This window comes from Argopecten irradians, chromosome 3 (genome assembly GCF_041381155.1).
Source record: "Argopecten irradians isolate NY chromosome 3, Ai_NY, whole genome shotgun sequence".
In the NCBI taxonomy this organism is placed as follows: domain Eukaryota; kingdom Metazoa; phylum Mollusca; class Bivalvia; order Pectinida; family Pectinidae; genus Argopecten; species Argopecten irradians.
In genome coordinates, this window is record NC_091136.1 from 19,326,636 (window position 1) to 19,353,839 (window position 27,204).

Sequence of the window (27,204 nt, forward strand, 5' to 3'; positions counted from 1 at the left end):
AACTATACTTTCAACGAAGTTTGGATGAAAATAAATGGTCTTATATCTACAAATAACAACAATCAGGATTGCTTGCGTGATCGCTAAATTAGCGAAGCCATACCGCTTTCTTTTTTCAATATTTTCACACTACTCTTTGGCCAAATTATGCATGTGTTAGGTAATTACATCTAAACTATATTTGCATTGGTGTTGGTATGCAAATTAAAGCCCGGGCGGTCTTATATCTACAAATAACAAGATTACGGCTCTTCACTGAGGTTAGGTTGCGAGATCGCGAATTTCGCGAACCCGTACTTCTTTCGTTTTTCAATGTTTTCATGCTATTTTTGGTCTAAATTATTAATACGTTAGTTATCTATCTGTATACTATACTTTTAATGGTGTTTGAATGAAAATGAAAGCCCGGGCGGTCAATATGGATTCCCCGGGCGGTACCGGGCTTTGCCGGGCGGTGCCGGGCTGTGCCGGGCGGTACCGGGCGGTACCGGGCTGTAATTAGTATCACCGTGATGGATGAACAAAATCCCACAACGAATGCTGAGGTTAATGATGATATGCCTAATAGCAAGATTGCTGAAGCAGAAGTATCCAGGAATGTCGTAACAAAAACACACGAAGAAACAGGGGTAGACAAGGAGCTAGATGACCTTTTAGACAGTAAGTGTTGTCGTATTCATATTGGTAGCGTCAGCCTGTCGGCCTTTGGCCCCTATTTGTTAGTAACAATGTTCAATACCCAAACGATGACCGCACATGTACAATGACTATGGATACTCATTTTATGGTATAGTACACTATTACATTTACATGTTAATGTACACTAAACGATTTTTGTGTATGAGTGCTCTCGACCTGATTAGGTTGAGAGCTAGCTGCGATGACGTAGCGCTGAACGAAGGACGGATGATTTCTGATAGATGGCATCTGCCGGGAATGGAATGGAGACTGGGTATGAGTAGTTGGTCTAGTTGAGAGCATCCTTGGACTTGCGAGGAAACACTAGGCATAAATGTCAAACAAGTCCTCGCATTTCAGAGGAGTTTTGCCCCCTGTCTGATGCATTTACCAGTTTATGGTCAGGTAGGATTGGACTGGGTCGATCATCGGTGACCAGGTAGCACAGTCGGTACTCCCATAACATTAAAGTCGACTGGTCAGCCGTTTTTTTATCGGAAGATACTATGCTGACTGTTAGTCACGACGTAATGTTCTAAAAGTGTCTCGTCGTGCTATACCTCTAACATTGTCGTTAGAGCATTCGGCTAGTGTTCAGAGTGTTCCTGGTACGATTCCCGGCCTGGCAGCTACATTTTCTGCCTCCCCTGTTACAATAGTATAGTAATACAGTCTCCTTTTAGAAAGAATCTTCCTTTATACAGTAGCTCAGTTGAAAGAGTAAGTCGGGGGTTGTGAGTTCAATTCTGGATGGCGGCTACTGGTATGGGTTGGTCTGTGCTTGGAGAGCTAAAATACAACACGTAACACTCATTCAATCATGACATTTGCACTGGATATCCTTGATGGCTGTGTACATTGTTGTCAATGAGGAGCACCTAAATGAATATTTTACGACAAAGCAAGGCAGTACAATATAAATCAATATGCTAAAACCTATATAGTCTTAATCAGTTGTAAGGTAAATTATGACTCTTTTTCTTGATAAATGATTTATGATTACTCAAATGCAGGATTATTATCCATATGTGTGGTTAACGTTGTGCCCAACCTAATTAGTGCTGCTAATGGAGCAAAGTAATGATTTTGCCACAGATTATTCACATAGAAATGTATTTGAATGCATTTCATCAAACCAGTTTTATTTCCCTTGGTATGCAAGGCAACAAACAGACACAGCCATGTACTATTTATTTTACATAAAAATGGTGGTCTTTTTCAAAGGAAAATTTCATTTATAACAATTCTAGAGATTGTGAAATGAGGTCTTTCAAGTAGATGTTAAAGAATAATAATTGTTACGTTTGTTTTGAGTAATAATGATAGATAGGCTATATTAAAAGAATCTTTCATCCCCTTTGGGGTGAGACAGGAGAATCTTAAAGGCCCATCACCTTTCCGGAGCAAAATATAAAGGTTTCTTAAAAAACATTAATAACACCAGAAAATGCATACCGATGATCTAAAATAAGGTTACAACACCAAACATATGCAAGATTGCCTGCGTAATATATGAAAACAGTGGAGAGTCAATTCGCTGTTTTGCCGTCTGGCGCAGTGATAGTCAACTACCGCGCGGTATTTAGGACGACGGCGGGAAACATAAAATGACCCGCGTTATGAAAATAAACATTTTATTTATTTTAATCAAATCGTTCAGAAGGTGATGATAAATTTAGTATTAACGGTAAGTTAATAATTTTTAGGACTCTACAAAATTATCGATCTTGTTTTACATTCCCATTTTAAAGATTAAAAGCCGTTTCGGAAAGGTAGTGGGCCTTTAACCCGAGGAGTAAGATTCTTAAGTTGTCAAACACGAAGCTTTGCCTCATGTTTGACAGCTTAAGAATCTTATCCCTAGGGTTGAGATCTCCTGTCTCACCTCAAAGAGGGTGAATGATTCTTTTTCTCTTACCCCTAGCACCACTTTGTGTCTCTAATAAACATGTCACTTAGGCAAGCAAGGATGACGTGACCTCAATGAGTCGCCGTCTTTGCCGTCTTTGTGACATCATTTCAATGTTGTTGTGACGTTATAATACTATTACCACGATATCATGATATTGTTGTCATGACGTCATACCATTGTTGAGCACGTGCGAAGATCTCATGTAGCTTGTCTTTACCCTAGGGTGAGATAGAAAAATCTCACCCTGGTAAAACCGTGGATATCCCTGTCTGGGGTAATAGAAATATACATCTCAAATATGCATAAAAAGGTATGCTTGTAAGGTACTGTTTCATACTTGGCCGAAAGGACTAGTTATTAAAGGACTTGTACATTTATCCGTTCATAAAATGTGCTTTTAGAGTTTGACATTATATTTGAATAAGAAATTCATTTTCAATTGTTTTTTTCTTCACATTTTTGCATTTCAAAAGAGTTTAGTGCAGTGTATGAAATGCTGATCGGATTTTGTGTTCTGAAGTTATATAATGTGTCTGTGTTTTCAGGTGCCTTAGAAGACTTTGAGAAACCATTACCAGTAGAGAAGCACCCAGTGGTACTTGATAATGCAGCAACTTCTTCTAAAAAGGTATGATAGTTCATAACATGCATTAAGTATGTGTTCTAGTAACATAATTAATTTTAAAGCTCTGCAAAGTTACACATTATTGTTTTACACACAAGAAAGTGAGGTTATGTTTTTCGATTGTAAAGCCAAAACATAGTGTACCAGTACATTGTATTCGTATTGTTATCAGCATTAGTATTTCCATAAACTGTCAATGTCAAACTGTCGATGTGTTTAAGTTACTTTTGATTTCATTTTTGTGTTTAAAGAAAATCATATAACATTGTTTTATTCTCTTCATGTTTAAAATTTAAAAGAAAAAAAATACAAAAGGGTCCACATTGAATTTGAGCTATCAAAATTTCTGATTGTTTTTAATAGCAAACAAAAACTTCAGAGGATAAGACTGATCCAATGTCTGAAATGTTTGCTGAGGAATTTTCTGATGAGATGGCCAAGCAGTTTGAAGATGCAATGAAGAACTTTATGAGCAGTGACCCTGGTCTGATGCAACAAATTGAGAAATTAGCAGAAACTGCAGATAGTGCAGGTAATTAACACATTTGTTATTTTCTTATTGCAGAGTTACCTACTCTTGTACTTGTAGGTTGGTATAAATTGTTATATTATTTGCAATTTTTTATGTTTAGTAAACACAATTTAATCAAAGAAAACAACACAATTCTTTGAAAAAAATCCATTAACAAAAATAATGATGGTAATTGGAGCACTCTAACATCTGAAGATGTTGTAATTGTGGATCACTCATATACTGAGACAGCAAACTGCTGATCTGACAGCTGTTTACTCAGAAGAGTGATGAAAATGCACGAATGATGTAAAGAACCTATAGGTAAATATTTTATTATATAAAAAAAGGTTACCACTGATTGTACTGCCAAAAGGTAAAGTAAAATTTTAATGAAAACTTGTTGTTAAAATTCAGTCATTTTTGAATGATGGTTATAATATAAGGTAGGTAACTTTTGTTACGGAAGAAAATATACTTATTTTTCTACTTTTTTGTTTTTAATTGATAAAAATTGCCATTAATCGACAGTGTAGCATCTGTGATTTATCAGAAAAGTTCATGAGTTGATTTCTTCAGAATTATATTCTTCTTGGGCATGCATCATTAGGTTTTTAAGGTCATCTGACCCAAAGGGTCAGGATGACCTATAGTCATCATGCACCGTCCGTCGTCGTCCGCCGTGCGCCGTGCGTAAACTTTTCATTCAAACAACTTCTTCTCAATAACCATAAGGCCCAAAGTACTCATATTTGGCCTGTAGCATACTGGGATGAAGGGCTATCAAAGTTGTGAAAATAAATGACCTTGACCTACTTTCAAGGTCACAGGGGTCAAATAGGCTAAAATCTTTGAACGACTTCTTCTAACTAACCAAAAGGTTCAGGGTACTCATATTTGGCCTGTAGCATGCTGGGATGAAGGGCTACAAAAGTTGTGAAATTTAATTACCTTGACCTACTGTCAAGGTCACCGGGGGTCAAATAGGCTAAAATCTTTGAACGACTTCTTCTAACTAACCAAAAGGTCCAGGGTACTCATATTTGGCCTGTAGCATGCTATGATGAAGGGCTACAAAAGTTGTGAAAATTAATGACCTTGACCTACTTTCAAGGTCACAGGGGTCAAATAGGCTAAAATCTTTGAACAACTTCTTCTAACTAACCAAAAGGTCCAGGGTACTCATATTTGGCCTGCAGCATGCTGGAATGAAGGGCTATCAAAGTTGTGAAAATAAATGACCTTGACCTACTTTGAAGGTCACAGGGGTCAATTAAGCTAAAATCTTTGAACAACTTCTTCTAACTAACCAAAAGGTCCAGGGTACTCATATTTGGCCTGCAGCATGCTGGAATGAAGGGCTATCAAAGTTGTGAAAATAAATGACCTTGACCTACTTTGAAGGTCACAGGGGTCAATTAAGCTAAAATCTTTAAACAACATCTTCTAACTTACCAAAAGGTCCAGGGTACTCATATGCTGGGATAGGGGCTACAAAAGTTGTGAAACTTAATGACCTTGACGTATTATCAAGGTCACCGGGGGTCAAATTGGCTAAAATCTTTGAACGACTTCTTCTAACTAACCGAAAGGTCCAGGGTACTCATATTTGGCTTGTAGCATGCTGGGATGAAGGGCTACCAAAGGTGTAAAAATTAATGACCTTGACGTTCTTTCAAGGTCACAGGGGTCAAATAGGCTAAATTCTTTGAACGATTTTTGTTAACTAACCCAAAAGTCCAGGATACTCATATTTTGCTGGTGGCATGCTGGGATGAAGGTTTACCATAGTTATAAAAATGAATTACCTTGACCTTCTTTCAAGGTCACAGGGGTCAATTAAGCTAAAATCTTTTAACTACACCTTTTAATTAGCCGAAAGGTCCAGGGTATTCATATTTAGTCAGTAGCATGCTGAGATAAAGGGCTATCAAAGTTGTGGAAATGAATGACCTTGACCTACTTTCAAGGTCATGAGAGTCAAATATTCCAAAATCTTGAATTTTGAACTTCTTCTCAAGTTCTACCAGTGTGATTAAGCTGAAACCTGCATGAAATGATCCTGACATGGTCCCGACCAAGTGTTGTTATATTTTATGTCGATCCAAAATCCAAGATGTCTGCCACAGATGATCCAAGATGACTGCCACAGATGCCATCTTAAAAACACATTTTGAACTTCTTCTCAAGTTCTACCAGTGCAATTTAACTGAAACTTGAAACATGAAATGCGGCTGATATGATCTTGTCAAAGTATTGTAATATCTCTGGTTGATCCCAGATTGAAGATGGCTACCATGACACCATATCTAATTATTTTCCTATACAGCTATTGCCAAGATAGTCAGATGACCGTTAAGGCCCTTGGGCCTCTTGTTTCTTGTGTGAGTTTTGACTTAAGTCTGCGCTTTTGTTTTGAGAAATCAGAGCCTGGTTTTCCTCGGTAAGTAAGCAAAAAGGGGAGGCAATTCTTTCAAGAGATGACATTTCTCAGTCTTAGAGACAGCTCCGCTTGTGAACCTTTGGGAGCTGTATTTTTAGGAATTGTTGAGTGCAATTCTCAACAGTAATGGAATATAATTTTTTTCATTTTTTTGTAGGAAATTCAGCTGAAGCACAACAGGAATTTGCAAGCACACTGTCACAGACACTATCAAGTCTGGCTCAGAACTCAGAAGGCTTAGGAGTAGGTATTCATCCAATAGCATAAACTCAGATGCAAAGTGAATTTAAGCTCACAGAGAAAGTTTAATGTAGTTATCTGAACATCACTTTTTACTTGAGCTGAGGTTCACCAGTGTCTGGGTTATATTATACCTTTTGGATCCACTTACTTCATTCATAGGTGAAGTCAAATCTATTAAATGGTTGGAGTTTGCTCTGTCTTTATAAGAAAGAAGTGAAGTGTAAGTCCTACAGTAGGACTTTGATATATATTTTATCTGCAACTACCTTGATGAAGGGGAAGCCATTTTGTTTAAAGCATGGGTAGAGAAAGCTTTAAAGTGTTTGAAGCAGATCTGTTCTTAAAATTATTGCTTTTGTTGATCATGTAAAGATGAATGCAATCATAAAGCATCAGTTAGCTTTAGAGGTCTGGTCCCCTCACTAAGGAATTTATTTTATGGATTATATCTCCAATACAGTTGGGATCCTAACCTACTTTAGAATTATATCTGAAAACAGTTCTCAACCATATATAGAATGGGACTCATACAGGTACCATGTGATACCTGATAACGTTTGTGCAGGACTAGTAGTACCAGTGATGATGGAACGTAAAGTTCTCTTTTTCCTGCTGAAATGATGTAAGCAACGGTATTATCTTTTGACGTCATTCCATCACCATGAAAAGAAACAATAGTCCTGCACAAACTTTATCAGGTATCACATGGTATGGGAAGTAGTTCCATTGTTGATGCTTAAGTTCATAAACTATCAACTGAAAACCGGTATGTGCAAAAACACCCTTCTGAAACACATTAAAGAAAAGATCTTTTATGCAAGGACATTCTTAAACAATTCTCTATGATACAGGATGACATGTCAGAAGATGAGCTGATGAAAGCTTTCACGAGTATGGGGCTAGAAGAAGGACAAGATGGATTCATGCCAATGATGCAAGGAATGATGAAAAATTTACTTTCTAAAGATGTACTGTACCCGTCCCTTAAAGAAATGTCACAGAAAGTAAGTCAACTTCTTTCTAGCTATTGACGGCCATAAGCTGTCAATCAAACCACCCTGTGATAATTATAACACTTGTGACATTGCATTGTTAATGCTCTGACTTACTCTGACACTGAATGTGTTCAAAGATGAAATTACAACTTACAAAGTCAAGTTAGAAATAAAAGATTTCCGGTGTAAATCATGTTAACAATTGATATATCTTAATTTACTATATTTTACTTCTGATTGCAGTATCCGAAATGGTTAGAGGAAAACCAGGACAAAACTGAAAAAAGCCAGCTAGAAAAGTATGAATCCCAACTTGCCATCATCAAGGATATTTGTGAGGAATTTGAGAAGGAGAAAGATTCTGAAACAGAGGAAGTGAAAAAGTTAAGATTTGAGAGGATTGTAGACAAAATGCAGAAGGTAATTTATCCTTAAAACTAAATTTCAGATACAGTAGGTTTTAGATGAAGTCATCATACTTTGCCTGTTGTCATGTGCCATCCTTCGTCCATAAACTTTTCATTCAAATGCTTCCTCAATAATAACCAAATGGTCCAGAGTACTTATATCGAGCCCATAGCATGCTGGGATAAATGGCGGACTCATTCATGGTCACTGAGGTCTAATAAGTCACTTCTGGTCAATAACTGAGAGGCCTAAATGACTAATACTAGGCTTATAGCATGCTGGGAGGACTATCAATTTTGTTTAAATAAATGACCTTCATTCATTTAAGGTCACCGGGGTCAAATAGCCTTACATCTTTTAACAATATTTTGTAAATAACTGAGGGTCCAGGGTACCAATATTTGGTTTGTAGAATGCTACAGTCAAATAGGCTAAAATATTTTTTTTTTAAATGGTAATAATAAAGTGGTCAAGAGACTTGATATTGAATGTGTGACATGCTGGGATGAAGGATTAATTATGGTCAAATGAGTGATCTGAAATTTTATGATATTCAAATTCATCAAGTCAAGACTTCTTCTGAATAACTCAGAGATGAAGATATCTGATATTAGTAGGGATGGCCTGGGTATCGTGAAAATATTTGTATCACAAATTATTTATTGTGGTACATGATCAGTGTATGGTGATACATATCATCATACATGATAATTGTGTTAACATCTAGTTGACATTTATCTGCATCATACATATTGACAATCCTATTGACTCTGATATCTTTAGTATATACCAGGTGGATTACCAGGTAACAGGTTCAGCCCCATTGGGTGGAAGATTTCTTTGATATATAATTAACTTTAAACTTCAGTATATTGTATTTTAGTTCTATAGATAGTTAATGTTTTGAAAAACTAAAGCAATATGAAGTACTTACTGCTTTTCAGAAAAAAAAGAATGTTAATAGCAATTGATTGATTAAAACCTTCTGTTCCTCTTGGTTCAATAGATGCAAGAACTGGGACAGCCTCCTAAAGCTATTGTTGGGGAAATGGTAAGTCATCCCTGTCTCTCTCTCTCTATCATTGTGTTCGTATGTGTACATTGTAAATATAAATTATTTCTCGTCAAAAATTCTTGTTTAGTTTTCAAACATCAAGTCATTTGGTCATTTATTGTATCCCCTATGTATTCTTTGTCAGGACATTTCCTGGTCGTAAAGAGACGGGAGTAATTGTTGTAGATTATAAAGACCATCATAGCACTTAATCCTCAGTAAACTGGTCATATTAGACAGGTGGATGTTGTTCAGAGGTGTTGAGGTTTACCTACATTTGTTACAGGCCCCTGGACTTGACTTTGATGAAGCAGGAATGCCAAAACTACCAGGAGCAGCAGAAGGACAGTGTGTGGTCATGTGACCTCATCAATTATGTGGTTGTCATGGAGACGACCTGGTATGTCTGTGATATCACCATTGTTAAGGATGATTTGATCGTCGCCTTAGATACAAGAAATAAATCAAGGTGCCCACTGTTTGAAGATGTGGCACAGAGATTTCTGGATGCTGGTCAATTTTCCTGTGTCTGTCGCATCGACCACTACATCGTTACAGTTTAGTTGCCAAGGCTACCTAATTGTTATTCTGAACTGTTTTGCAATTTCTTCTGTCTAACGTTGACAATCTCCGTTTAGTTTATATTAACATACCAGTCAAATTTCCCGCATTGAATGGGAGACAATCTGACTTCTGAAATTTCAAGCAAAAGTCCAAAGTCTCCAGTTTGAAAAAGGTTACCCACATGGATCCAAAAATCTCCTGTTTTGTCACACTTATTTGAAAAAATTTATGAAAATCTTGATCTTCATAGTATCTTATTTCTATTTTTTCAAATTTGTCACTGAGCTACTGCAAATTTTACATAAGTGTTATGATTTTGGCATTATTTTCTGTTATAAGAACAACATTTATATTTTTAATTGTTATTGTAAAATGGTTAACCAACAAATTAGTGTTATACATAATGATTTTTTACCAAAGTGTTTTATGGTTTTCATTGATTTGGTAAAAGTGCTGTTAGGCATAACTTCCAGTTTTGGGTCAGCAGATTGGAGATTTCCAGTTTGGGGTCAGAAGACTGGATATTTCCAGTTTGCCAACATTTGACCTTTAACCTATAAATTTACTTGAGATTATGAAAACAATGAAAATCAATTTGATTGGAAGAAAACGTCCTATGAATGTAACCCTGGTCAATAATAGTCACAATATACCTCTCGGCTATTGAGAACTTCTCTTTAGTTTGATCGGTTGACTGTCTGACTAGTAATTCAGAGGTCCTAAGTCCAATGCTTGGTGAAAGTAGTGATTAAATTCATATCAAATCCTGCACTCTATTACATTGGCGCCCATGTAGGAACTGGGGAATGATCCTCAACGGTACCAGCAAAGGAATCATTGTGACCCCTTAAAAGTCAAGGACGAGTCATTCCTGGAGGGGAGTTTGTAACCCTGGTCAATCTTAGCTGCAATACATATATACATCTTGGCTAGAGAGAAATTCTCTTTAGCTCGATTAGTTGTGCATCAGACTGGTCCCGAGTTTGTCTCCTTGTGAGACTGTAAATAAACTAAAGATTCCCCTGCATTACTAGTCTTACACTCAACGGATTGAGTTAAAGAGAGGTTCTCTAGCTGCGAGCAATATTACAGCTAGTATTGATCAGGGTAACAATGAATATACACCATTTTGTTATAATCCAGGTGAGGTGCGTCGTCCCACTTTAAAGGAAAACAGTCACATTTTGTAAATAGTTTTGATAAAATTCATTTATTGCTTACAGAATTAGTCAATTTGGTCTTAATGGGTAACACTCAATGAGGGGCTTGTGATTTGTGTATGAAGTATGAACATTATCACAAACCTTTATTAAGAAAACTTGTGAAATTTTCAATGCAATAACCTAATCCCAGCCCAACCCCGTTCCTTTCAGCAATCAGAAACCAAATCTTGTTTTTTAACTTAAAAATCATTATCAACTTGAAATAAGAAGTGCATTTGTTGTATTCCAATGATTTTAAGACTTATTTTATACTATTGAGATGGTGTATGTTATCATGCTCAATCATGCGTGTGATTTTTGTGATATAATCATTTGTTACTTGTGGATTCCTAAGCATTTTACAACAACATTGTGTTCAGTTGTGTGGGTTATGGTTATGCATGGGTGTGTTGAAATGCTTAAGAGAAATTGTTTTACTAAATGGTTTGATGACAGTTTGAGATGGTGGTGTGTGTATGAATGAAGCCTTCTGATGAGACCTATTTAGAAGTTGTGGTTGTGCGGTATGATAGTTCATAGTGCGAGTATAAATGATGACTTCTACCTGTTTAGACAGTATTTGTATCTTTCTCTCCTTCTGCTTTGTATTATATACAGTAGCATATACACAGTTAATCTATTCAGCCTAGCAACCAGGGCAACCATAGTAACCATAGTAACCAGATTTATCTAAAACTATAACAGCTAGGGATTTAAATATAAGGATTTGACCTTCATTGTGACTGAGTATACATTAGTATGAATGCAGTTGGCAACGAACATACTCATTTATGGAGCACTAACACATAAAATATACTGCAGTATCCTCAGTTACAATGAAGATTAATCTTTAGATATAATGGTAACGTAAGATGTTGTTTTCTATACTGATACAAAGTGTCTGTGTATTCCAGGATAATTTTGAGGTATGATCGTATTACTTAACTATGAGATTTCATACTCCCTGCAACTACATTTATGTATTAATGTTGGATGAGGATACATATACATTGTATATTCGAATCAATCTATATGACTCTCTGAAAATGTCCAAAATGTTGTGTCATATATAAAGTACTTAAAGCACTAATTTAGCAATTTACATGTACTGTATAGTGTAGAGTCGCTGATATTCACAGGGGCTTTAATGATTTCGCCAAGTTCGCGGATCGATCCAAATTCGCAAAATTTAATGCCTTTGCGAAATTTATCAAAAGGCTTACATATTATAGCCTGTCGTATGAATGATAGTTTCAAATACAAGTACTACAAAAATAATTTGTGAAAATAATTCCCCGCTTATAAGTTCCAAACAGTGAATCGCGAAATTTTACACCCACAAAATATAACAACTGTGCAGTACATGTAATAAGTCAGATATATTTTTTCAGATTTAATAAAATTTTGATGAGTTTGTTCGGTTAACTGTAGGTATACTGGATCATGGTTGTGCCCCTTGGTCTGTGAAAACAACAGTCATGTCCCATAGATATTTTGATTGCTTAGATATATATGTGTATGGTAATACATGTACATCTGTATTGGCATACAACATCATTTTGACTACATTTGTCTACATAGTCTATATTTATTGAAATTGGCACATTACATCCCTAATATGAAGAGTTGTGCCATTAATTGCTTTACATTGATGCTTCTTGTGTTATTCACTGGCAGATTTAGCAAACTCAATCAGAGAAATACCAAATCCAAATTGCACTCCAGACTATTTGTATGAGCTACAGTATGTATATAAACAGAATTAGCACATGTACAGCACATGTACTATGTACATGTCAGAAATATGTTTTCTTAAACCTAATGCAGGTAGAATAAGGAGAGCCTTATATTTTAATTCTGACATCAGAGTTACTTCCCTTTGTTCCACTCCGTCAGTATATTTTATTGTACGTATTAAACAGAGTGAAATAAAGGGAAGTAACTCTGATAGATCAGTGAAGCAGTTACTTCCCTTTGTTCCACTCCGTCAGTATATTTTATTGTACGTATTTAACAGAGTGAAACAAAGGGAAGTAACTCTGATAGATCAGTGAAGCGGCGCGTGAACGCTACAGAGACGACATTTACACAGAAATATGAACTTTTTGTAGATTTTGTACATAGAGAATATGTATTGGATTAAATGATTGTTAAATTATTTTACAGGTTAGAAGCATTTAAATGGTTACAAGTTGTGACTTAAGTGTTTTCATGTAATTTCGATAATGATACCAATTAAAAGGGTATGTGTGTACGAGGTAGGAAATGTAATGACATATATGTATTCTAATGTTACACCTAAACAAATAAAACAAATTGCGCTCAAGAATTTTCAATTTAATTTCAGGTCAAAAAAGGATTTCTGAAAAATTGAAAGGAGTGTTGATTTGACTTTAGGTCTGGTGACATTGTTTAGTATACTATCTTATATTCATTTATGGATAGATATTGTTTGTAGCTAAGGTGTTGAGGGCCATGGTGATGAATGGCTACAGAGTTCAAGTATATAAACGCTAACCCTCCTAAAGTGGGTTTCTTAATCCCACATGCTTAATTGAAAGGGAAAAAAATAACATAAAGACTTTGAAAAGACTCAAAAACAAGGAATTGTGTTGAACAAAAACTTGTATATTAAGCTTACCAGTATTATTGTATTGAAATTCTTGAAAAATTGTTGACAAAGTCGTGTGTGTGTGAGTAATGTACAAAATGTAAGATGAATGTTGAGTTAAATTGTGGGACAATGAAATACAGATGAATCATTTTGATTAACTTTGTATTTGTGTTGTATTTTAGACAAATCTGAAACAAAATGTCGGCATATGATACCTAATTAGCAACGGTACACCCTTGATTTATCATCATCCGATAATATAGTCACCCTCACTTACTGCCAACTGAACCCACAAAACCCGCTGAAATCTTTAAACGACATTTTGTCAACAATTAATTTATTCTTTATTTGCATATTACAGAGTTATCTGCACTTGTGGCTAGGTATTGATTGTGACATCATGTGTTTGCAAACGTAACATCATAACTAGATAGAAAACAATGTGAATTGCACACACAACATAATGATGTCACAATGGATATCTATACAAAAGGGAGCTAACTTTGTAATATGCGAAGACGGAATAAGAGACCTAGAGGCATGACCTGATATTTGGCATGTAGCATATGCATGGATGAAGTGCTACAAAGTTTGTTCAAATGAATGACATTGACCTTCATTCAAGATAACACTAGTCCAATAGGCTAAAATCTTAAAATGGTTTCTTTTCAACTCAGAGGCTCAAAGACCTGGTATTCCGGCCTCTAGCATTCTTGGATGTAGTACTACCAAGTTAGTTCAAATGAATGACCTTGACCTATATTTAAGGTTAAAATATTTAAACGACTTTTAACAACAGGTGAGGAGAAAGACATAATATATAAAGAGCTCAGATAATTGGACCTGTGGTGTGCTGGATAAAGCACATTCAAGTATATTTGCTTGAATGACCTTGGCCTACTTTCATGTGTCATCTTTGTCGTTTACCAATGGACATTACATAAACTCTATATGTAGAAGGACAGGTGAGACAAATCATTTCGTGTAATACTTGTTTAGTCTCTTGTTAGAGAACCGGCTTGATTAGCTTGTCGATTTGATCTTCAAAACTAAACTGTAGATGTGTTATAGTATTGAATTGGAATGAGTGATGAAACGATCTAGCTGTGGGCAAAGGGGAAATAACTCTAAATCACAGTTGGAACTTTGGAACTCTTTTGTTGTAAAAGACAGAGAATTGAGAAGAATTAAAGGAAGCCAAAATGAATGGACGTGTTGCTGTCACTCACTCTAACATTGCCCAAACACATGAAGCAACACACAACATGGTGTACTACGCTGTATAACATCAACAACAATCACCATTCCCCTATTGGCAGAAAAGGTTTTAATTCCCAAATACATGTAGATGTCTTCTTTTTTCTCCTCGAATTAGTCTAATCAGGCCTTAATTGAAGTGCTTAGAGCCTCGGGTCCTGAGTTTAATAACAATTTATGAAATATAACGCACACATTTAGAAACGACATCGCCATATTTTTGTGACACAGAAGGCAGCGGTGCCGTGAGTTTGCAATGACGAGTTAAACATGTATGTAGACTGACAACTCGCCCTTAATTTTCACTTCAGGATTACTTCCCCTTGAATGGGAAGTAGAAGAGTCGGTGATGTCATACAACTCAGGCAACAGATATGATTTAGATAGTATTTTATGTCGCAGATATCTTCAAGCGCTCAACAAACATGATTAACCAAACTTAACTAGCTGTGACTTTTAAACTGATCCATGTACAAGCATTTAGGAATGAGATGATTTTGTTCACTTGTATAAATGAAGGCAGCGTTTTTCGATCCTAAATGGAGATAAAATGATGCAACTATTAATCATATTATGATATGATCACGTAATTACATATACTGTATGAGGAATGTGGGTTGATCACAGGGACCTGGCGCGATTTTTTTTAAACTAACAGTATACATATATATTATATATGTATACTATTGGTTAAAAATTTTCATGCCAGGTCCCTGTGGGGTTGATCATTCTTGAATGGAATCTTTGACATTCTTGAGGAAATACGCATCACGCGCCTCGCGTGCACGGCCCGTGCCTTATACCCTCATCAAGCAAATTTGTTGTACATTGCGGTGAGCTACGTCAATAACGGTAGCCGTGCACGTGGATGGTGCTAAAACCAAAACCACACACCACACACAACCTATAATGACGTCATTTATCTAAGGAAAGGGAATTCCGAGTTACTATAAATAGTTTCATAGTTCACAGAACCCCAGATTTTGGTGAAATATGTATATGAAATCATTTAAATATACCTTTGTTCCAAACATTAATATATGAACAAGGAAAAGATAGACCGAGTAATTCGAACTTGTGTAAGTACTAGTTCATAGGTAAATTGTGTTACATGATGTTAAATATGCAACTAATCCAACAATTGAAGCGACTTAGCATTTTGTATTGTATAAGCTACAATGTTTGCTCCGATATTGAATGGTAACACGTGCGTGTGCGAGCACGAGGCATACTACATATTACCTGGTGACCGGTCAATGTTTGAGGTGATTACGTAGAAGTTCTCAATGTCGCGCATCTAGAATATTATTGGATTAATAATGCTTGCAGCGGGCTAATCAGATCCATTCTCTTTATGTCGAATTCAAAAGAGGAACATATATTATCATTCATGTTATGACACAAAACATCGATAAAAATAACTTACAATAACACACACGCAGTTTATTTATATATATCAAAACTCAAAAACAGTATGCATATTACAAAATTTTAATTTTGCCAAACACTATATACTGTACTAATACACATCACACATAGATAAACAGTGATTCATAACAAATGTATAATAAATCTATTTTAACACAGAAAAAAAACAAGATTTAAAACACCTGAATAAATTGCCATATTCCAACACATTTCAGCGTACCTAGTCGGGAATCGTATCACTGTCAGTCAAGTGACATTTGAGACAAACGTTTCCGGGACTCCGACAGATAAATGTCGGGTTAACACATAACGTGGACAGAAAATCTTTTTCCTTGTAGATCTACAAATGGACCTGACGTCAATTTTATAAACTGTTAAATTCCTCCAAAGTTGACACGTTTTACCGCTGACATGGCTTAGCTATATGTAAAACAGTTCCGTTACATGCCTTGATTTAATCCAATCCGTTCGCTTCAAAAGTCTTTAATTAATTCATAATCGTCATTCCTCAAGCATCGGAGGGTTGCTCGCTTTTTTCGTTTAAACTTTGTGTTGCTACCCTTGAAAATGTCAAGTACAAACTCCGGCTCGCGCCATGTAGCTGGATACGGTAGACGTTTTAATGCCGTTTATGATTTCCGCACCAAAATGCCAACCTGAAAACAAAAGAAATCACAGATATTAAATGCTATTTAAATAATATTTGCCTGCTGTTCGAAGTACAGTATTTACTTAGAATATGTATATTTTTAATATTTCATAGTATAAGTCCTAGCTAGGAAAGATTTCTATTTCCTTACGGAATAACAGATGAAGTAATTCAAGTTATTGGCGTATTTTTGCCGTAAATGTCTCGCCTTAGTTTAACGTCAGAAAATTTCCATCCGAACAAAGCTTTACCACTTCAACAGTCATACTTCCATCCGAACAAATCTTTACCACTTTTACAACCATACTAATTGATACCTCTCGGTATTTTGATAACTAATAATAGTCTAATTGATAACTCTCCCGGTAACGCGTCCTTATTTAATGGGGAAATTAGATTGTTATACAACATGTAAACAATGGGGAATAAATGGCAATAACTCTAGACTAAATTTCGCCTTTGTTATACAGGACAGAAAAAAATCTTATTATTTCGAAAGTAACATTGAATTCCCGAGAAATGTTTATCGTTTTACTTCAAAGAGAATATTTTACTAGCACTAAACGTTATCAGTAGAACTCAGATTCTTTCGTTAGTCTGCATTCTGTAAATGGTTTTACAAATAGAATTACACTTATAGGATAGACACAAGGAATTAGATTTCTTGATTCTTCGGGTACAGTCAGCACCAGTATCTTAATATACAATACAAACTAATTTAGTTTTACCTTCGCGGGTCGGTTGTTTTTCTCTTTGAGCCATTACTGAAAACCTATCAAACCTTTACATGAGTAACACCGTTACACACTCGAATAAACTAATAAGCTTCGTTAGACAGGAATTACCATTTTACTTAAATATTATGTAATAACGCTGCAGTAAAGGTAAGAAATATTTGTACATACAATAACTTTCGTCGTTAAAAATCGTAAACACCTCCAAATTAACACACTTTTTTAACCTCCAAGAATAGAAGTTGGTTAGTAAAAACAATAGCGGCAATGTTATAGAGGAGTGTGCGTAATTGAAATATATGTATTTATATCTAGGTACAGCTAATCATAGAGTTGTAAGTATTGTCTATAATACAATGGGTCCATTCAGCTTCATCTATCAGTGCTGCCAATGATACTGTTGACGGACGACAGTGAATAATGTGCGAGGAGTTATTTCCGCCATCTCGTAAAAGAAGAATGCTATTGAAATCTATATGTTCATTATACATCAAAGTTGTGTTTTTCTTTATATTATCGCCAGCCAACTCTGTTATGTTACATCATATCGTGTAGGTGGTATTCATACTCCGTGGGTTTTTTTTATTTTACGTCTTATCACGTCTAGACACGCTATGTTATGATAATGGCGGGTGACCACTGAACATGTTTAGTTAAAAAAGCAGCAAAAGACGGGAGTGAAGGAAAGACTCTCACGTGAATGTTTTTCTTGCGATTTGGCTCTAAAGCAAGATATTAATATCCCCCTCCCCTCATCCTCGGCCCCTCCCCTAGCCCCGGCCCTGTCCTCATCCTCGACCCTCCCCTAACCCCGGCCTTGTCCTCATTCGCGGCCCCTCCCTAACCTCGGCCCTGTCCTCATTCGCGACCCCTCCCTAACCTCGGCCCTGTCCTTATTTGCGGCCCCTCCCCTAACCCACGGCCCTGTCCTCATTTGCGGCCCTTCCCCTAACCACGGCCCTGTCCTCATCCTCGGCCCCTCCCCTAACCCAAGGCCCTGTCCTCATCCTCGGTTCCTCCCCTAACCCCGGTCCTCTCCTCATTCGGCCCTCCCATCACTGTCCACACACAGACCTTCAACTGATCCACAAGAAACCCTCTACTGATCATGAGATGACCTTGAAGTGTCTGTGAGTCATGACTCGCCAAAATATTTAAATCTAATTAGCAAATTATAAAGATAATAAAATTGCAATATTTTATGATAGTCTTTTTTTGTAATAATGCATTCATATATGTTAACTATATTTCCCGAACTTTCGTTACGTATACGGTGCTATCATACGTTAAAATTCTTGAGAAAATCTCATAAATATTTAACCGTGCTAAATCACCATATATGGCATAGCTTTTACAACCGGTGTCTAAAACTTGGACATTCATTCATTCATTCATTCATTCATTCATTCATTTATGATTTAAATAAGACTCAAAGGTTTTCTTTCAAATGTTTTTTTTAAATAAATATTCACTTTTCTTTTTCTGCGAATTCCTTAATGCATTGTCTCTATTTCTGATTTCATATTTATAGAAGTTCGTTTGAATGGGACATCTCGTCCATAACGACATTGCAGGGATATAAAACCACATCGGGGACGACACCGCATTAATTAATTAATTATGCACATAATCAATTAATATAGCTGTTATTATGCATTTCTTGTTAACGACTTCCGTAAAAAGAAATGTTATTAAAATAGAATTTTACTTCCTGAAAGTACACCACTCTCACATACAAATATGTATCATACCTATTTTCAATTATCACGATCTTAAACTGTCTCTTTACTCTTCATCGAATCTTTAATTAAATGAAAAATGGCGCATTCAATACTTCATGTATAAACCAGATGTTGTTAGGAATATATTTATAAGACAATACCAATGATAGTTATAAAATCATCATCATCATTATCATCACCACCGCCACCGCCATCATCATCATCATCATCATCATCATCATAATCATCATCATCATCATTATCATCATCGTCAGCATTATCACAATCATCATCATCATCATCATCAAAATCACACACACACCACCACCACCACCATCACCATTATCATCATTATCATCATCACTGGTCAACACCATTAATAACATTCAATTAACATTTTAACGACTAATTTCTGATATTTTACCGCGATAATTCTTGACCTAATATTACGTCCGATTATCTGCACAGTCGTCATGTCCTATATTGTCTTACCTGAAATCCGTTGTCGACAATACTATCTTGGCTTCTCCCGGAATTGCGTGCCGCTAACCGCGTGATGAGCGGCTAGAAGTCTCAGGATGGATCACAGTGACCTAGTTGATATATCCCGTCGTCATATCATTGGAATATTCATACAAATGTCAAACATTTAACGGACGTAACATTACAAAAGAACGCCAACAATACTGTCAACAGCGCCCACTGTATGTAATGAAATGTTGGAATTCTTTGTGTTTTCTTCAATAACTACTGCTAGATTCTCACATCAGTTAGAAACGTTAAGTTTTAATGGTGAGTGACTTAGTCTCTGTACATAGCGTCCTATCGGATTCCGGAACTAGCTCCGACACGAGGAGACCGTCTGCGGAATCGTCCACACCTATTTCCGGTGACTCTGTGCTGATTTGAGCGGCGTTTTCCAGCGGCACTGCCAGGTGGCACACCATGGCGTATTTGAGCTCTCCCGCGCGTGGTAGAACTATAGACATATTGAGTTCTAGCTTAGTTCAAACAAACACAAGTGCGTCAAACTTGCTGAAAATTGCAAACCAAGTTAATTTTTCACACCCAGTTGGAGTTGGTAACTCACAAAGTATACAACCTATTTATTCTTATAACAATTCAGGCCTTTCTCTTATAAAATCACGTAAAAGTTCCTCTCCGGTTTAAAATCAATGGTGTTTCCACGCGTTTAAACTGTTTTCGGATCTTGTGGAAATCTTTCGAATATAACCAGTGAGATATCTTTTAATCCTTCACAAAGTTTTACCTTCTCAATATTCTTCTCAGTAATTCTCAAAAGTCCAGTTTTCTGTTGTAGCTTGTTCGAGTATTTGTTCCAAATGAATGGAAAAGTTAGAGAATTACTACTTATATACAATCATCTAGCTATGTATATAGAAATATATATCTACATAGCGTTCCTCGCATTCCAATGCATATCTAATTATAATTAGTTACTGCCCCTGAAGTGCGATAACTCCTCCCCCTAGCTGTCAGTCAATCGCCCACTCAAGATCAGAGAAAATCATCTCTCTAACCTTAAGATACTGCACTAGAAGACGTAAATATAGACAGTTATTCAAATATGCCTTTCAGGAAACGTTTTAAAACACGCACGGCTGTACGGCTCTCTTCTTGCGTATATGAAACGCTATCTAAACATATGCATTTCAGTCAAATGTTTTTTGAATTTATAAAATTATTCCACCATTTCAAGTTCAAGTTCTTTAACAATTACATCATATGAACACTTGTACAAATTAAAACACTTTTGAACACATGGATTTATATTTTTAAAACTTTCAAAAGTTTTGTGAAAGGTAACATTTAAAGACACTTTTTTACCTATCGTATGAAACAAAAACACCAGTTCATACAGTAATTTCTATGCACAGGCAACAGCTAATGTATTCCACTGTTCACAGTAAAAACCTCACCTACGACATATTTAAAATATTTGTAAAATCCTATGTTTGTAAACACGACTATTGACCATCTGTATGAGCGGTATGCTTTATAAATGATAAAGTAAACATTGTCAACAGTATAACATTAGAAACATTATTACTAAACAGTTAATGATATAACGTTCGGTTGAACAGGTGTACACGTTTATAGATGTTACACCGCCGACAAATGATAATTTTTATCTATTAAAACAGGAACATATGGATTAGTATATTTTCCTTTAGTAACAAGAGTTATCTACTTTTCAATTTTACCTCCATGGAAAATTTGAGCTTCATTATAGAAATATTTGAAATAATTAATTGCAATCCGAAAAAAAATCCTTGACACTATGCCCCTTAAGGAATAATGTCCTGATTTCACAGACAACAAAAGCAAAACAAATTATTGTATGTGTATTTTTGTGTTAGTTAGAAATATGTATATACACCCAAACATCAATTATTGTGCATATGATCAAAATTATTTATGATCTGTCGGCGATGGAGCATCTTTAAAACAATCCCATTGGTTAATACTTTAAATTTAAATCAACGTACCTACATTGCGACATATTGTATATATTTGATAATTTAAAACTCTTCTATCGTTTGCATTTGATATTATGTTTCATTCAAATCACGGTCAACACTAACTCCAGACAAACTTACCAAGCAAAGGCAATTATTTTTTGAACACAATCACAATCCCCAAAATGGCGTGGCAGACAGTCACGATTATTCCCTTATTATCTATAATGAATGCATTTTTTTAATAATATTTGATACCTTTTCCTTGTGACCTCGCTGCATGACTTTGTCTGCATGGCATTCATGCCAATAAGTCGTCGGAATCTTTCTTCGTTAATCATGACCCGCATGCTTCGTGTGTAAAATTTGTTCATGACGCTTCCTGACTCATGATTCTGACGGTAAACCATGGTGGCTTGACACGTCGGAGACATTTTGAGGAAAGGTTCATAGATAACTTGTTATCGATAACCCATAGTCACGTCACTTTGTCATCGAGCCCATGTTCCTAGAGCTTTCTCAAATATCAATATTCTCAAGTATTCATGTTCCTCGTGCTTTCTCAAATACCCATTTTCCCAGCGCTTTCGCTTTGTCAAATATCAATGTTCCTGGCATATTCTCAAATACCCATGTTTCTTGCGCTCTCAAATATCCATATTACTGGCGCTTTCTCAAATACCCATGTTCCTAGCGCTTCTCTAATATTCATGGTCTTAATGCTTTCTCAAATACCCATGTTCCATGCGTTTTCTCAATTAAACATGGCCCTGTCGCTTTTTCAATAACACATGGTCTTGGCGTTTTATCTAAAATCCTGGATACAAGGGCTTTTTCAACAACCCATTGTTCTGACGCGTTCCCAATAACCCTACTCCTGACGCTGAATAACCCACGGTCTGGCCTTTTGTCAGTTCCCCATGGTCCTGATGCTTTGTCAGTACCCTGTGTTCCTGATATCAAAGTGTAACCTATAGCCATGACATTTCACTGAGAACTTCTAATCAGACGCTTTACCGATAACGGTCCTTATCATTTTTGAGAGTTTATTGCCCTGATACGTATCGATAACCAATGCTCTGGTGATTTGTCGAAACCTACGGCTCTGATATCCCAGATGATCCTAACGCTCCTTATATCACTCGAGTCCTTGACGCATATTGTCCTGCTTCATCGATAATCTTTGACAAATTAGAAAAATCCTGTTAGAAGCTGCTTGGATAGTTACAGGGCTACCCTCATACAGAAAGTAAATATTCATAATCGGAAACTGACCAGGAACCCATATCTGACAGGGGATCTAGGTGAAAACTTGTCTAATAAAATCACTATGGACAAAAATCACATTATCTTTACTCACTTCTTCCTCTTTTCAACTCAGAAACTACCAAATTTGCACTAAGATATTCTGGAATCAACTATAACCGACTGAAGATCACTAACAAATCGTTCCTCCCAACTACCATTTAAGACTCTGGAACAGTTTAGATACTAATAAACGTACAGTATTAGACAATTATAAAACATTAATTGGTTTAGAGAGAGTCTCCACAAAACCCAGCTTACAAATCATTAGTGACAGCATTCTGCTATTGTAAATTGAGAAAATTCGATCCATTCAGAGTTAACATAATCAATGACCATCGCTATGAAAGCGATTTGTTTATGAAGATGCATGCAATTTTAACTGTAACCTTTACGTCTTCCAACGTATAGAACTTGATATACATTCCACTCAAACCCTGATGTTTGATGACCCAACCCTATCTGGAAATGATAATGTTCTTATTCTTAATTTTACTCAGAACTAAATCATTGACACCTCCCTCCCCTCTCTCAGTCTATCTATGTCTATCTCTGTCTGTCTACCCCCTCTCTATCTTACAGTCTCCCACCATGATTGTGTTGTATTATATTGTATTGATATAGTTAGTTATTGCATTTGTATATTATGTCTGAAATCTTCATATTGTTGATAAGTAATTATAATTTACAATTTTCATAATATTAACCGTCTCTGATCCAAATGTTCGACAACACAACCTTCGTCAAGGAATGATGTAGCCGGGCATTTGGAGCAGAGACAGTTAATATTAGGAATATTGTCAATTATGTTCTGTTTGGAACACTTATGAAAAGATTGTAATTTGTGTTTAATCTAATAAAATTTAGACTTTTAATATTCCTCTCCACTACGATAACCTATAAAGGTTACATTATCGAAACCTTTATTATAGACCTTAATTTGCTATCATATGTTGAAACAGATGTGATTGGAAGAAATGTCATCAATTTTGTTTCGCAATGTTCGAATTGTAGACCCTTTCCTTGTGTATATTGCAATAACTATGAGATATGTTAACTTTAAGGAAGGCAACAACAAAAATCTTGAGGAAAAAAAAAATGTGTGGAGGTGTTTCAATTCCAGAAGAATTGGTCTATTTTGTTTCTTTTAGATTCTACTGCCAATATTTCAGAAAATAAAATCAGATTATTAACTCAAGGCGCCAGAACAAACCGCAGTCACTCCAGTGTGGTCACTTTATTGAGGAAGGAAGGAATGCAAGTATCTTACATGTTGATACTCGATAAGGATGCATCGAATTATAAATTTACACGTGTAATATATAAAGGATCGCCCATAGAGGGTTTGTGTAATCACACCTTGCAGGTAGGCGCGTGTATGTTGCATTGGTAACATAACTTTCACGTGACCCGAGCGTTCCACTCTGACTAATGAACTCTTTAGTACAGGTCGTACGTGTCTGATGGCGGTCAGGAATTGGAAGAATTCTCGGCGTCTAGGTGTGAAGTATTCTCCAATAGCACCGATGTATGTACTGCCACCACATAGCGTCATCAAGGCCCCAAATAACACTAGCTTACTAACCAAACTCTTGTTTTAGAACAAAAACTCGTACATATGACATGGAACTATTGTTTATTGGTGTTTTGGTCGGATGATTTAAGGGATAGCAGTTCTCTGTGTGATACTTTCTTATCTTTGAGGGTGTGTATGATTTGGAAATGTTAGGGTATTGCACATGTACGGAATGCCCTTAGTTGTAATCCAGTTTTCTTAGAGATGCTCCACCGCTGACAAATGATGATTTTTCTCTATCAAAAACAGGACCAGACGATTTAGTATTTTTCTTGAGTTACAAAAGTTACTTACTTCACACCATTACCACGATCGAAAGTCTTAGTTCTTATTTTAGTTAAAGATAAAAAATATTGAAAATAATTAATTGCATCCCGAAAACATTCAGTGGCACTATATCCTATAGGGAATGCAGTACTGATTGTGCATGCACCGAAAGCAAAATCAATAATTTTATATTATTTTTTTGAGTTAATAAGAAAGATATACACACGATTAAACACGATTTATTATTCAAATGATGGGTACCATGTATGCTCTGTTGGCGGTGGAGCATCTTAAATCTTTTGTAATCTTAGTTTTAGTCCAAGTATATCGGGGTATTATGTCATTGGCCATTTAATAGAATCCGGGGAAGTCGTTAAACTTTCCATAACAACAATATCCGCATGTAACTAACTTTCACTGATGTTTTTTACACCGTGTAATATGCAAGTAGAATGTGTTTCTGTTAACATTCAAAATGTGAATTTGTAAGTTATTAAACTTACAACAGCAGTAGGTTCTTGAGTACATCACATAATCTTGATATGTTTGAGGAAACGTTGGCGCGCACTTATTTGGTACGGAAGCTTATGAGCTCGTACATATATACAATGTACTTATCCGACCCGGATATGCTTTTGACAGATGTATAAAACTGCATTTTAACACGTTCTAACAAGATCAACGAAAGCTTCCAAGGAGTTAAACTATATATTGCTTAGATGTGTGGAATTCATGAAATATAACTCTTAAAGTGCAAACAAACAGTTTAAATGATGTTTATGTCTAAAGGTGAGTTGAAAAGGAAATGGGAATTTTCTTTTGTTTGAAGACTAAAATCAAACTTAATTACCTAGAACATGACCTAATATCCTTTTCAAATTAGTTCCTCTGTTAATCGTGTATCAAATTCTGAATTAATGATGGTCCAGGAGTTTTTTATATTCTTTTTATTCCATGATCATGAAACAAATCAGCTAAAGCACGCGTTTATCACTTTGTGAAAGACACATCTAATATTTACAAGATATGTTGCTTTACAAATCACCCTTCATGTGTTTCCAAAGCACATGGAGACAGAACAGAAATGGTTGGATTTGGGAGAGAAAAATTATTGAAAACAGTTACGTATAAGCAAATGAAGGAAGGTGATTTGTCGAATCAAGATATAATGCGCTAATTCTTCTAGAAGGTGTTTGACCGAAGGTCTTGTATATATACGGACCTTTTGATTTGGTTATTGATGACCTTTCGTGTATCCGAGGAGTTGGGTGTGTGGGTTTGACAAAAATATGATTTAATTATTTTGTTTAACATTATATTAGTGAAACTGTTATCCTTGCAACTAGGACGATATCATTGTACCTGCTGTCCATTGCATGTGTGTAAAAGTCGACTAAATCTAGGATCCTATCTATGAGCGTTCGTCCCTATGAGGAAATCCCGAGACACACCTTAGTCTATAAAAAGTGGTACTTTCTGCCCCTGCTTATCGTTCAGCATTAACGGAGTGGGGCGACTGATTTGCTCGAAATCCTTAAATTAACTTAGCTGTTAATAGAAGGTCAAGCCCAACCAATCATCCAATCAAACGTTTTTATAGTGCTTTCTCACGAAAAACAAGCACACCGAAAGTACACCCTGTCTGTCATATTATGCTAGTACTGATAACAGCAAATCAGTCGTCCCACTTCCTTTATGGTGTTTGCTGAGCAGGAACGGAAACTACCATATTTGATATAGAGTTTGATGAGTCTCAACCATGAAATAAAAACCAGAAATGAAGTGCGAGCGCTCAACTCAAGGCTAAGATGAAGGTGGTGTCAACCGAGACGTTGAGAAAAAGAAAGCTAGGAGGGAGCTCCGAAATTCAGAGGGAGAGCAGGTACAGTAAAGACCAGGACTAGTAGATAAGGATGTGTTACAACTCCTCATAATAGTTAATGTGACCTAGATGTTCATTTCATATAGGTTTTTGTCATTAATATCGTCCCGTGCCAAAGTTCGCAACAATGAAAGTTTTCACGACTCGTTTCATGAAATTTCATCTGAAACCTGTGGTAATTATTTAATTCTTTTAATCTGAAATTTATATATTCTTCACCAAATTGATGAAGCATATAGCGTTATAAGTTTTAATGTACATTTACAATTTCATTGTTTCACAGCCAACTATATATATCCGACTTGTGTAGTTGTAATCAACTTTTTAGCAATTTACATATTGTTTTTGCTTAAAGCAAAATATGTCATAAACAACCACCTAGTTCTTACTATGACTAATACAAATTCCTGTTAACACATCCAAACTAATTTGTTAACCAAAACCAGCCTTAGAAACGCTGTAGTGTGTTATCCACCGGCTACTTAAGTTTTTCTACGCCTCAAAAATGTACAATATCACTTATGTATTTAATTTATATCATAAAAAACACGTGCTCAGCCTACAAGCACATCTTATCAATAACATTTGGAATTTTCTTTCGAAGCCAGATTTTTATTATAAGAAAGAAAGTGAACTTAATGGCACTCTTACATTTG

General features: G+C 36.0%; 1 protein-coding gene and 1 long non-coding RNA gene across 2 annotated transcripts; one reads left to right on the forward strand and one right to left on the reverse strand.

Moving 5' to 3' along the window:
* Positions 1-482: 482 nt before the first annotated feature.
* LOC138317760 (peroxisomal biogenesis factor 19-like) lies at positions 483-13,407 on the forward strand. The gene is made up of 8 exons (XM_069259641.1): positions 483-660; positions 3,136-3,218; positions 3,579-3,747; positions 6,327-6,412; positions 7,264-7,416; positions 7,651-7,827; positions 8,822-8,866; positions 9,156-13,407. The coding sequence occupies exons 1-8, from the start codon at positions 513-515 to the stop codon at positions 9,231-9,233; spliced, it is 939 nt and encodes a 312-aa protein (XP_069115742.1). The 5' UTR covers positions 483-512; the 3' UTR covers positions 9,234-13,407.
* Positions 13,408-15,983: 2,576 nt separating this feature from the next.
* Positions 15,984-20,366, reverse strand: LOC138319952 (uncharacterized). Its single transcript, XR_011208055.1, has 2 exons — positions 19,531-20,366; positions 15,984-16,590 (listed from the first exon to the last, which is right to left on the reverse strand). It is a non-coding gene; the product is annotated as an uncharacterized lncRNA (long non-coding RNA).
* Between the last annotated feature and the right edge of the window lie 6,838 nt (positions 20,367-27,204).

What these genes read in the sequence shown, in the direction of transcription:
- LOC138317760 (XM_069259641.1), top strand. Translation starts at nt 513, where the DNA reads ATGGATGAACAAAATCCCACAACGAATGCTGAGGTTAATGATGATATG. An exon ending in GCTAGATGACCTTTTAGACA is followed by an intron (nt 661 to 3,135) that starts GTAAGTGTTGTC and finishes CTGTGTTTTCAG; the next exon opens with GTGCCTTAGAAGACTTTGAG. An exon ending in AAGCTATTGTTGGGGAAATG is followed by an intron (nt 8,867 to 9,155) that starts GTAAGTCATCCC and finishes CATTTGTTACAG; the next exon opens with GCCCCTGGACTTGACTTTGA.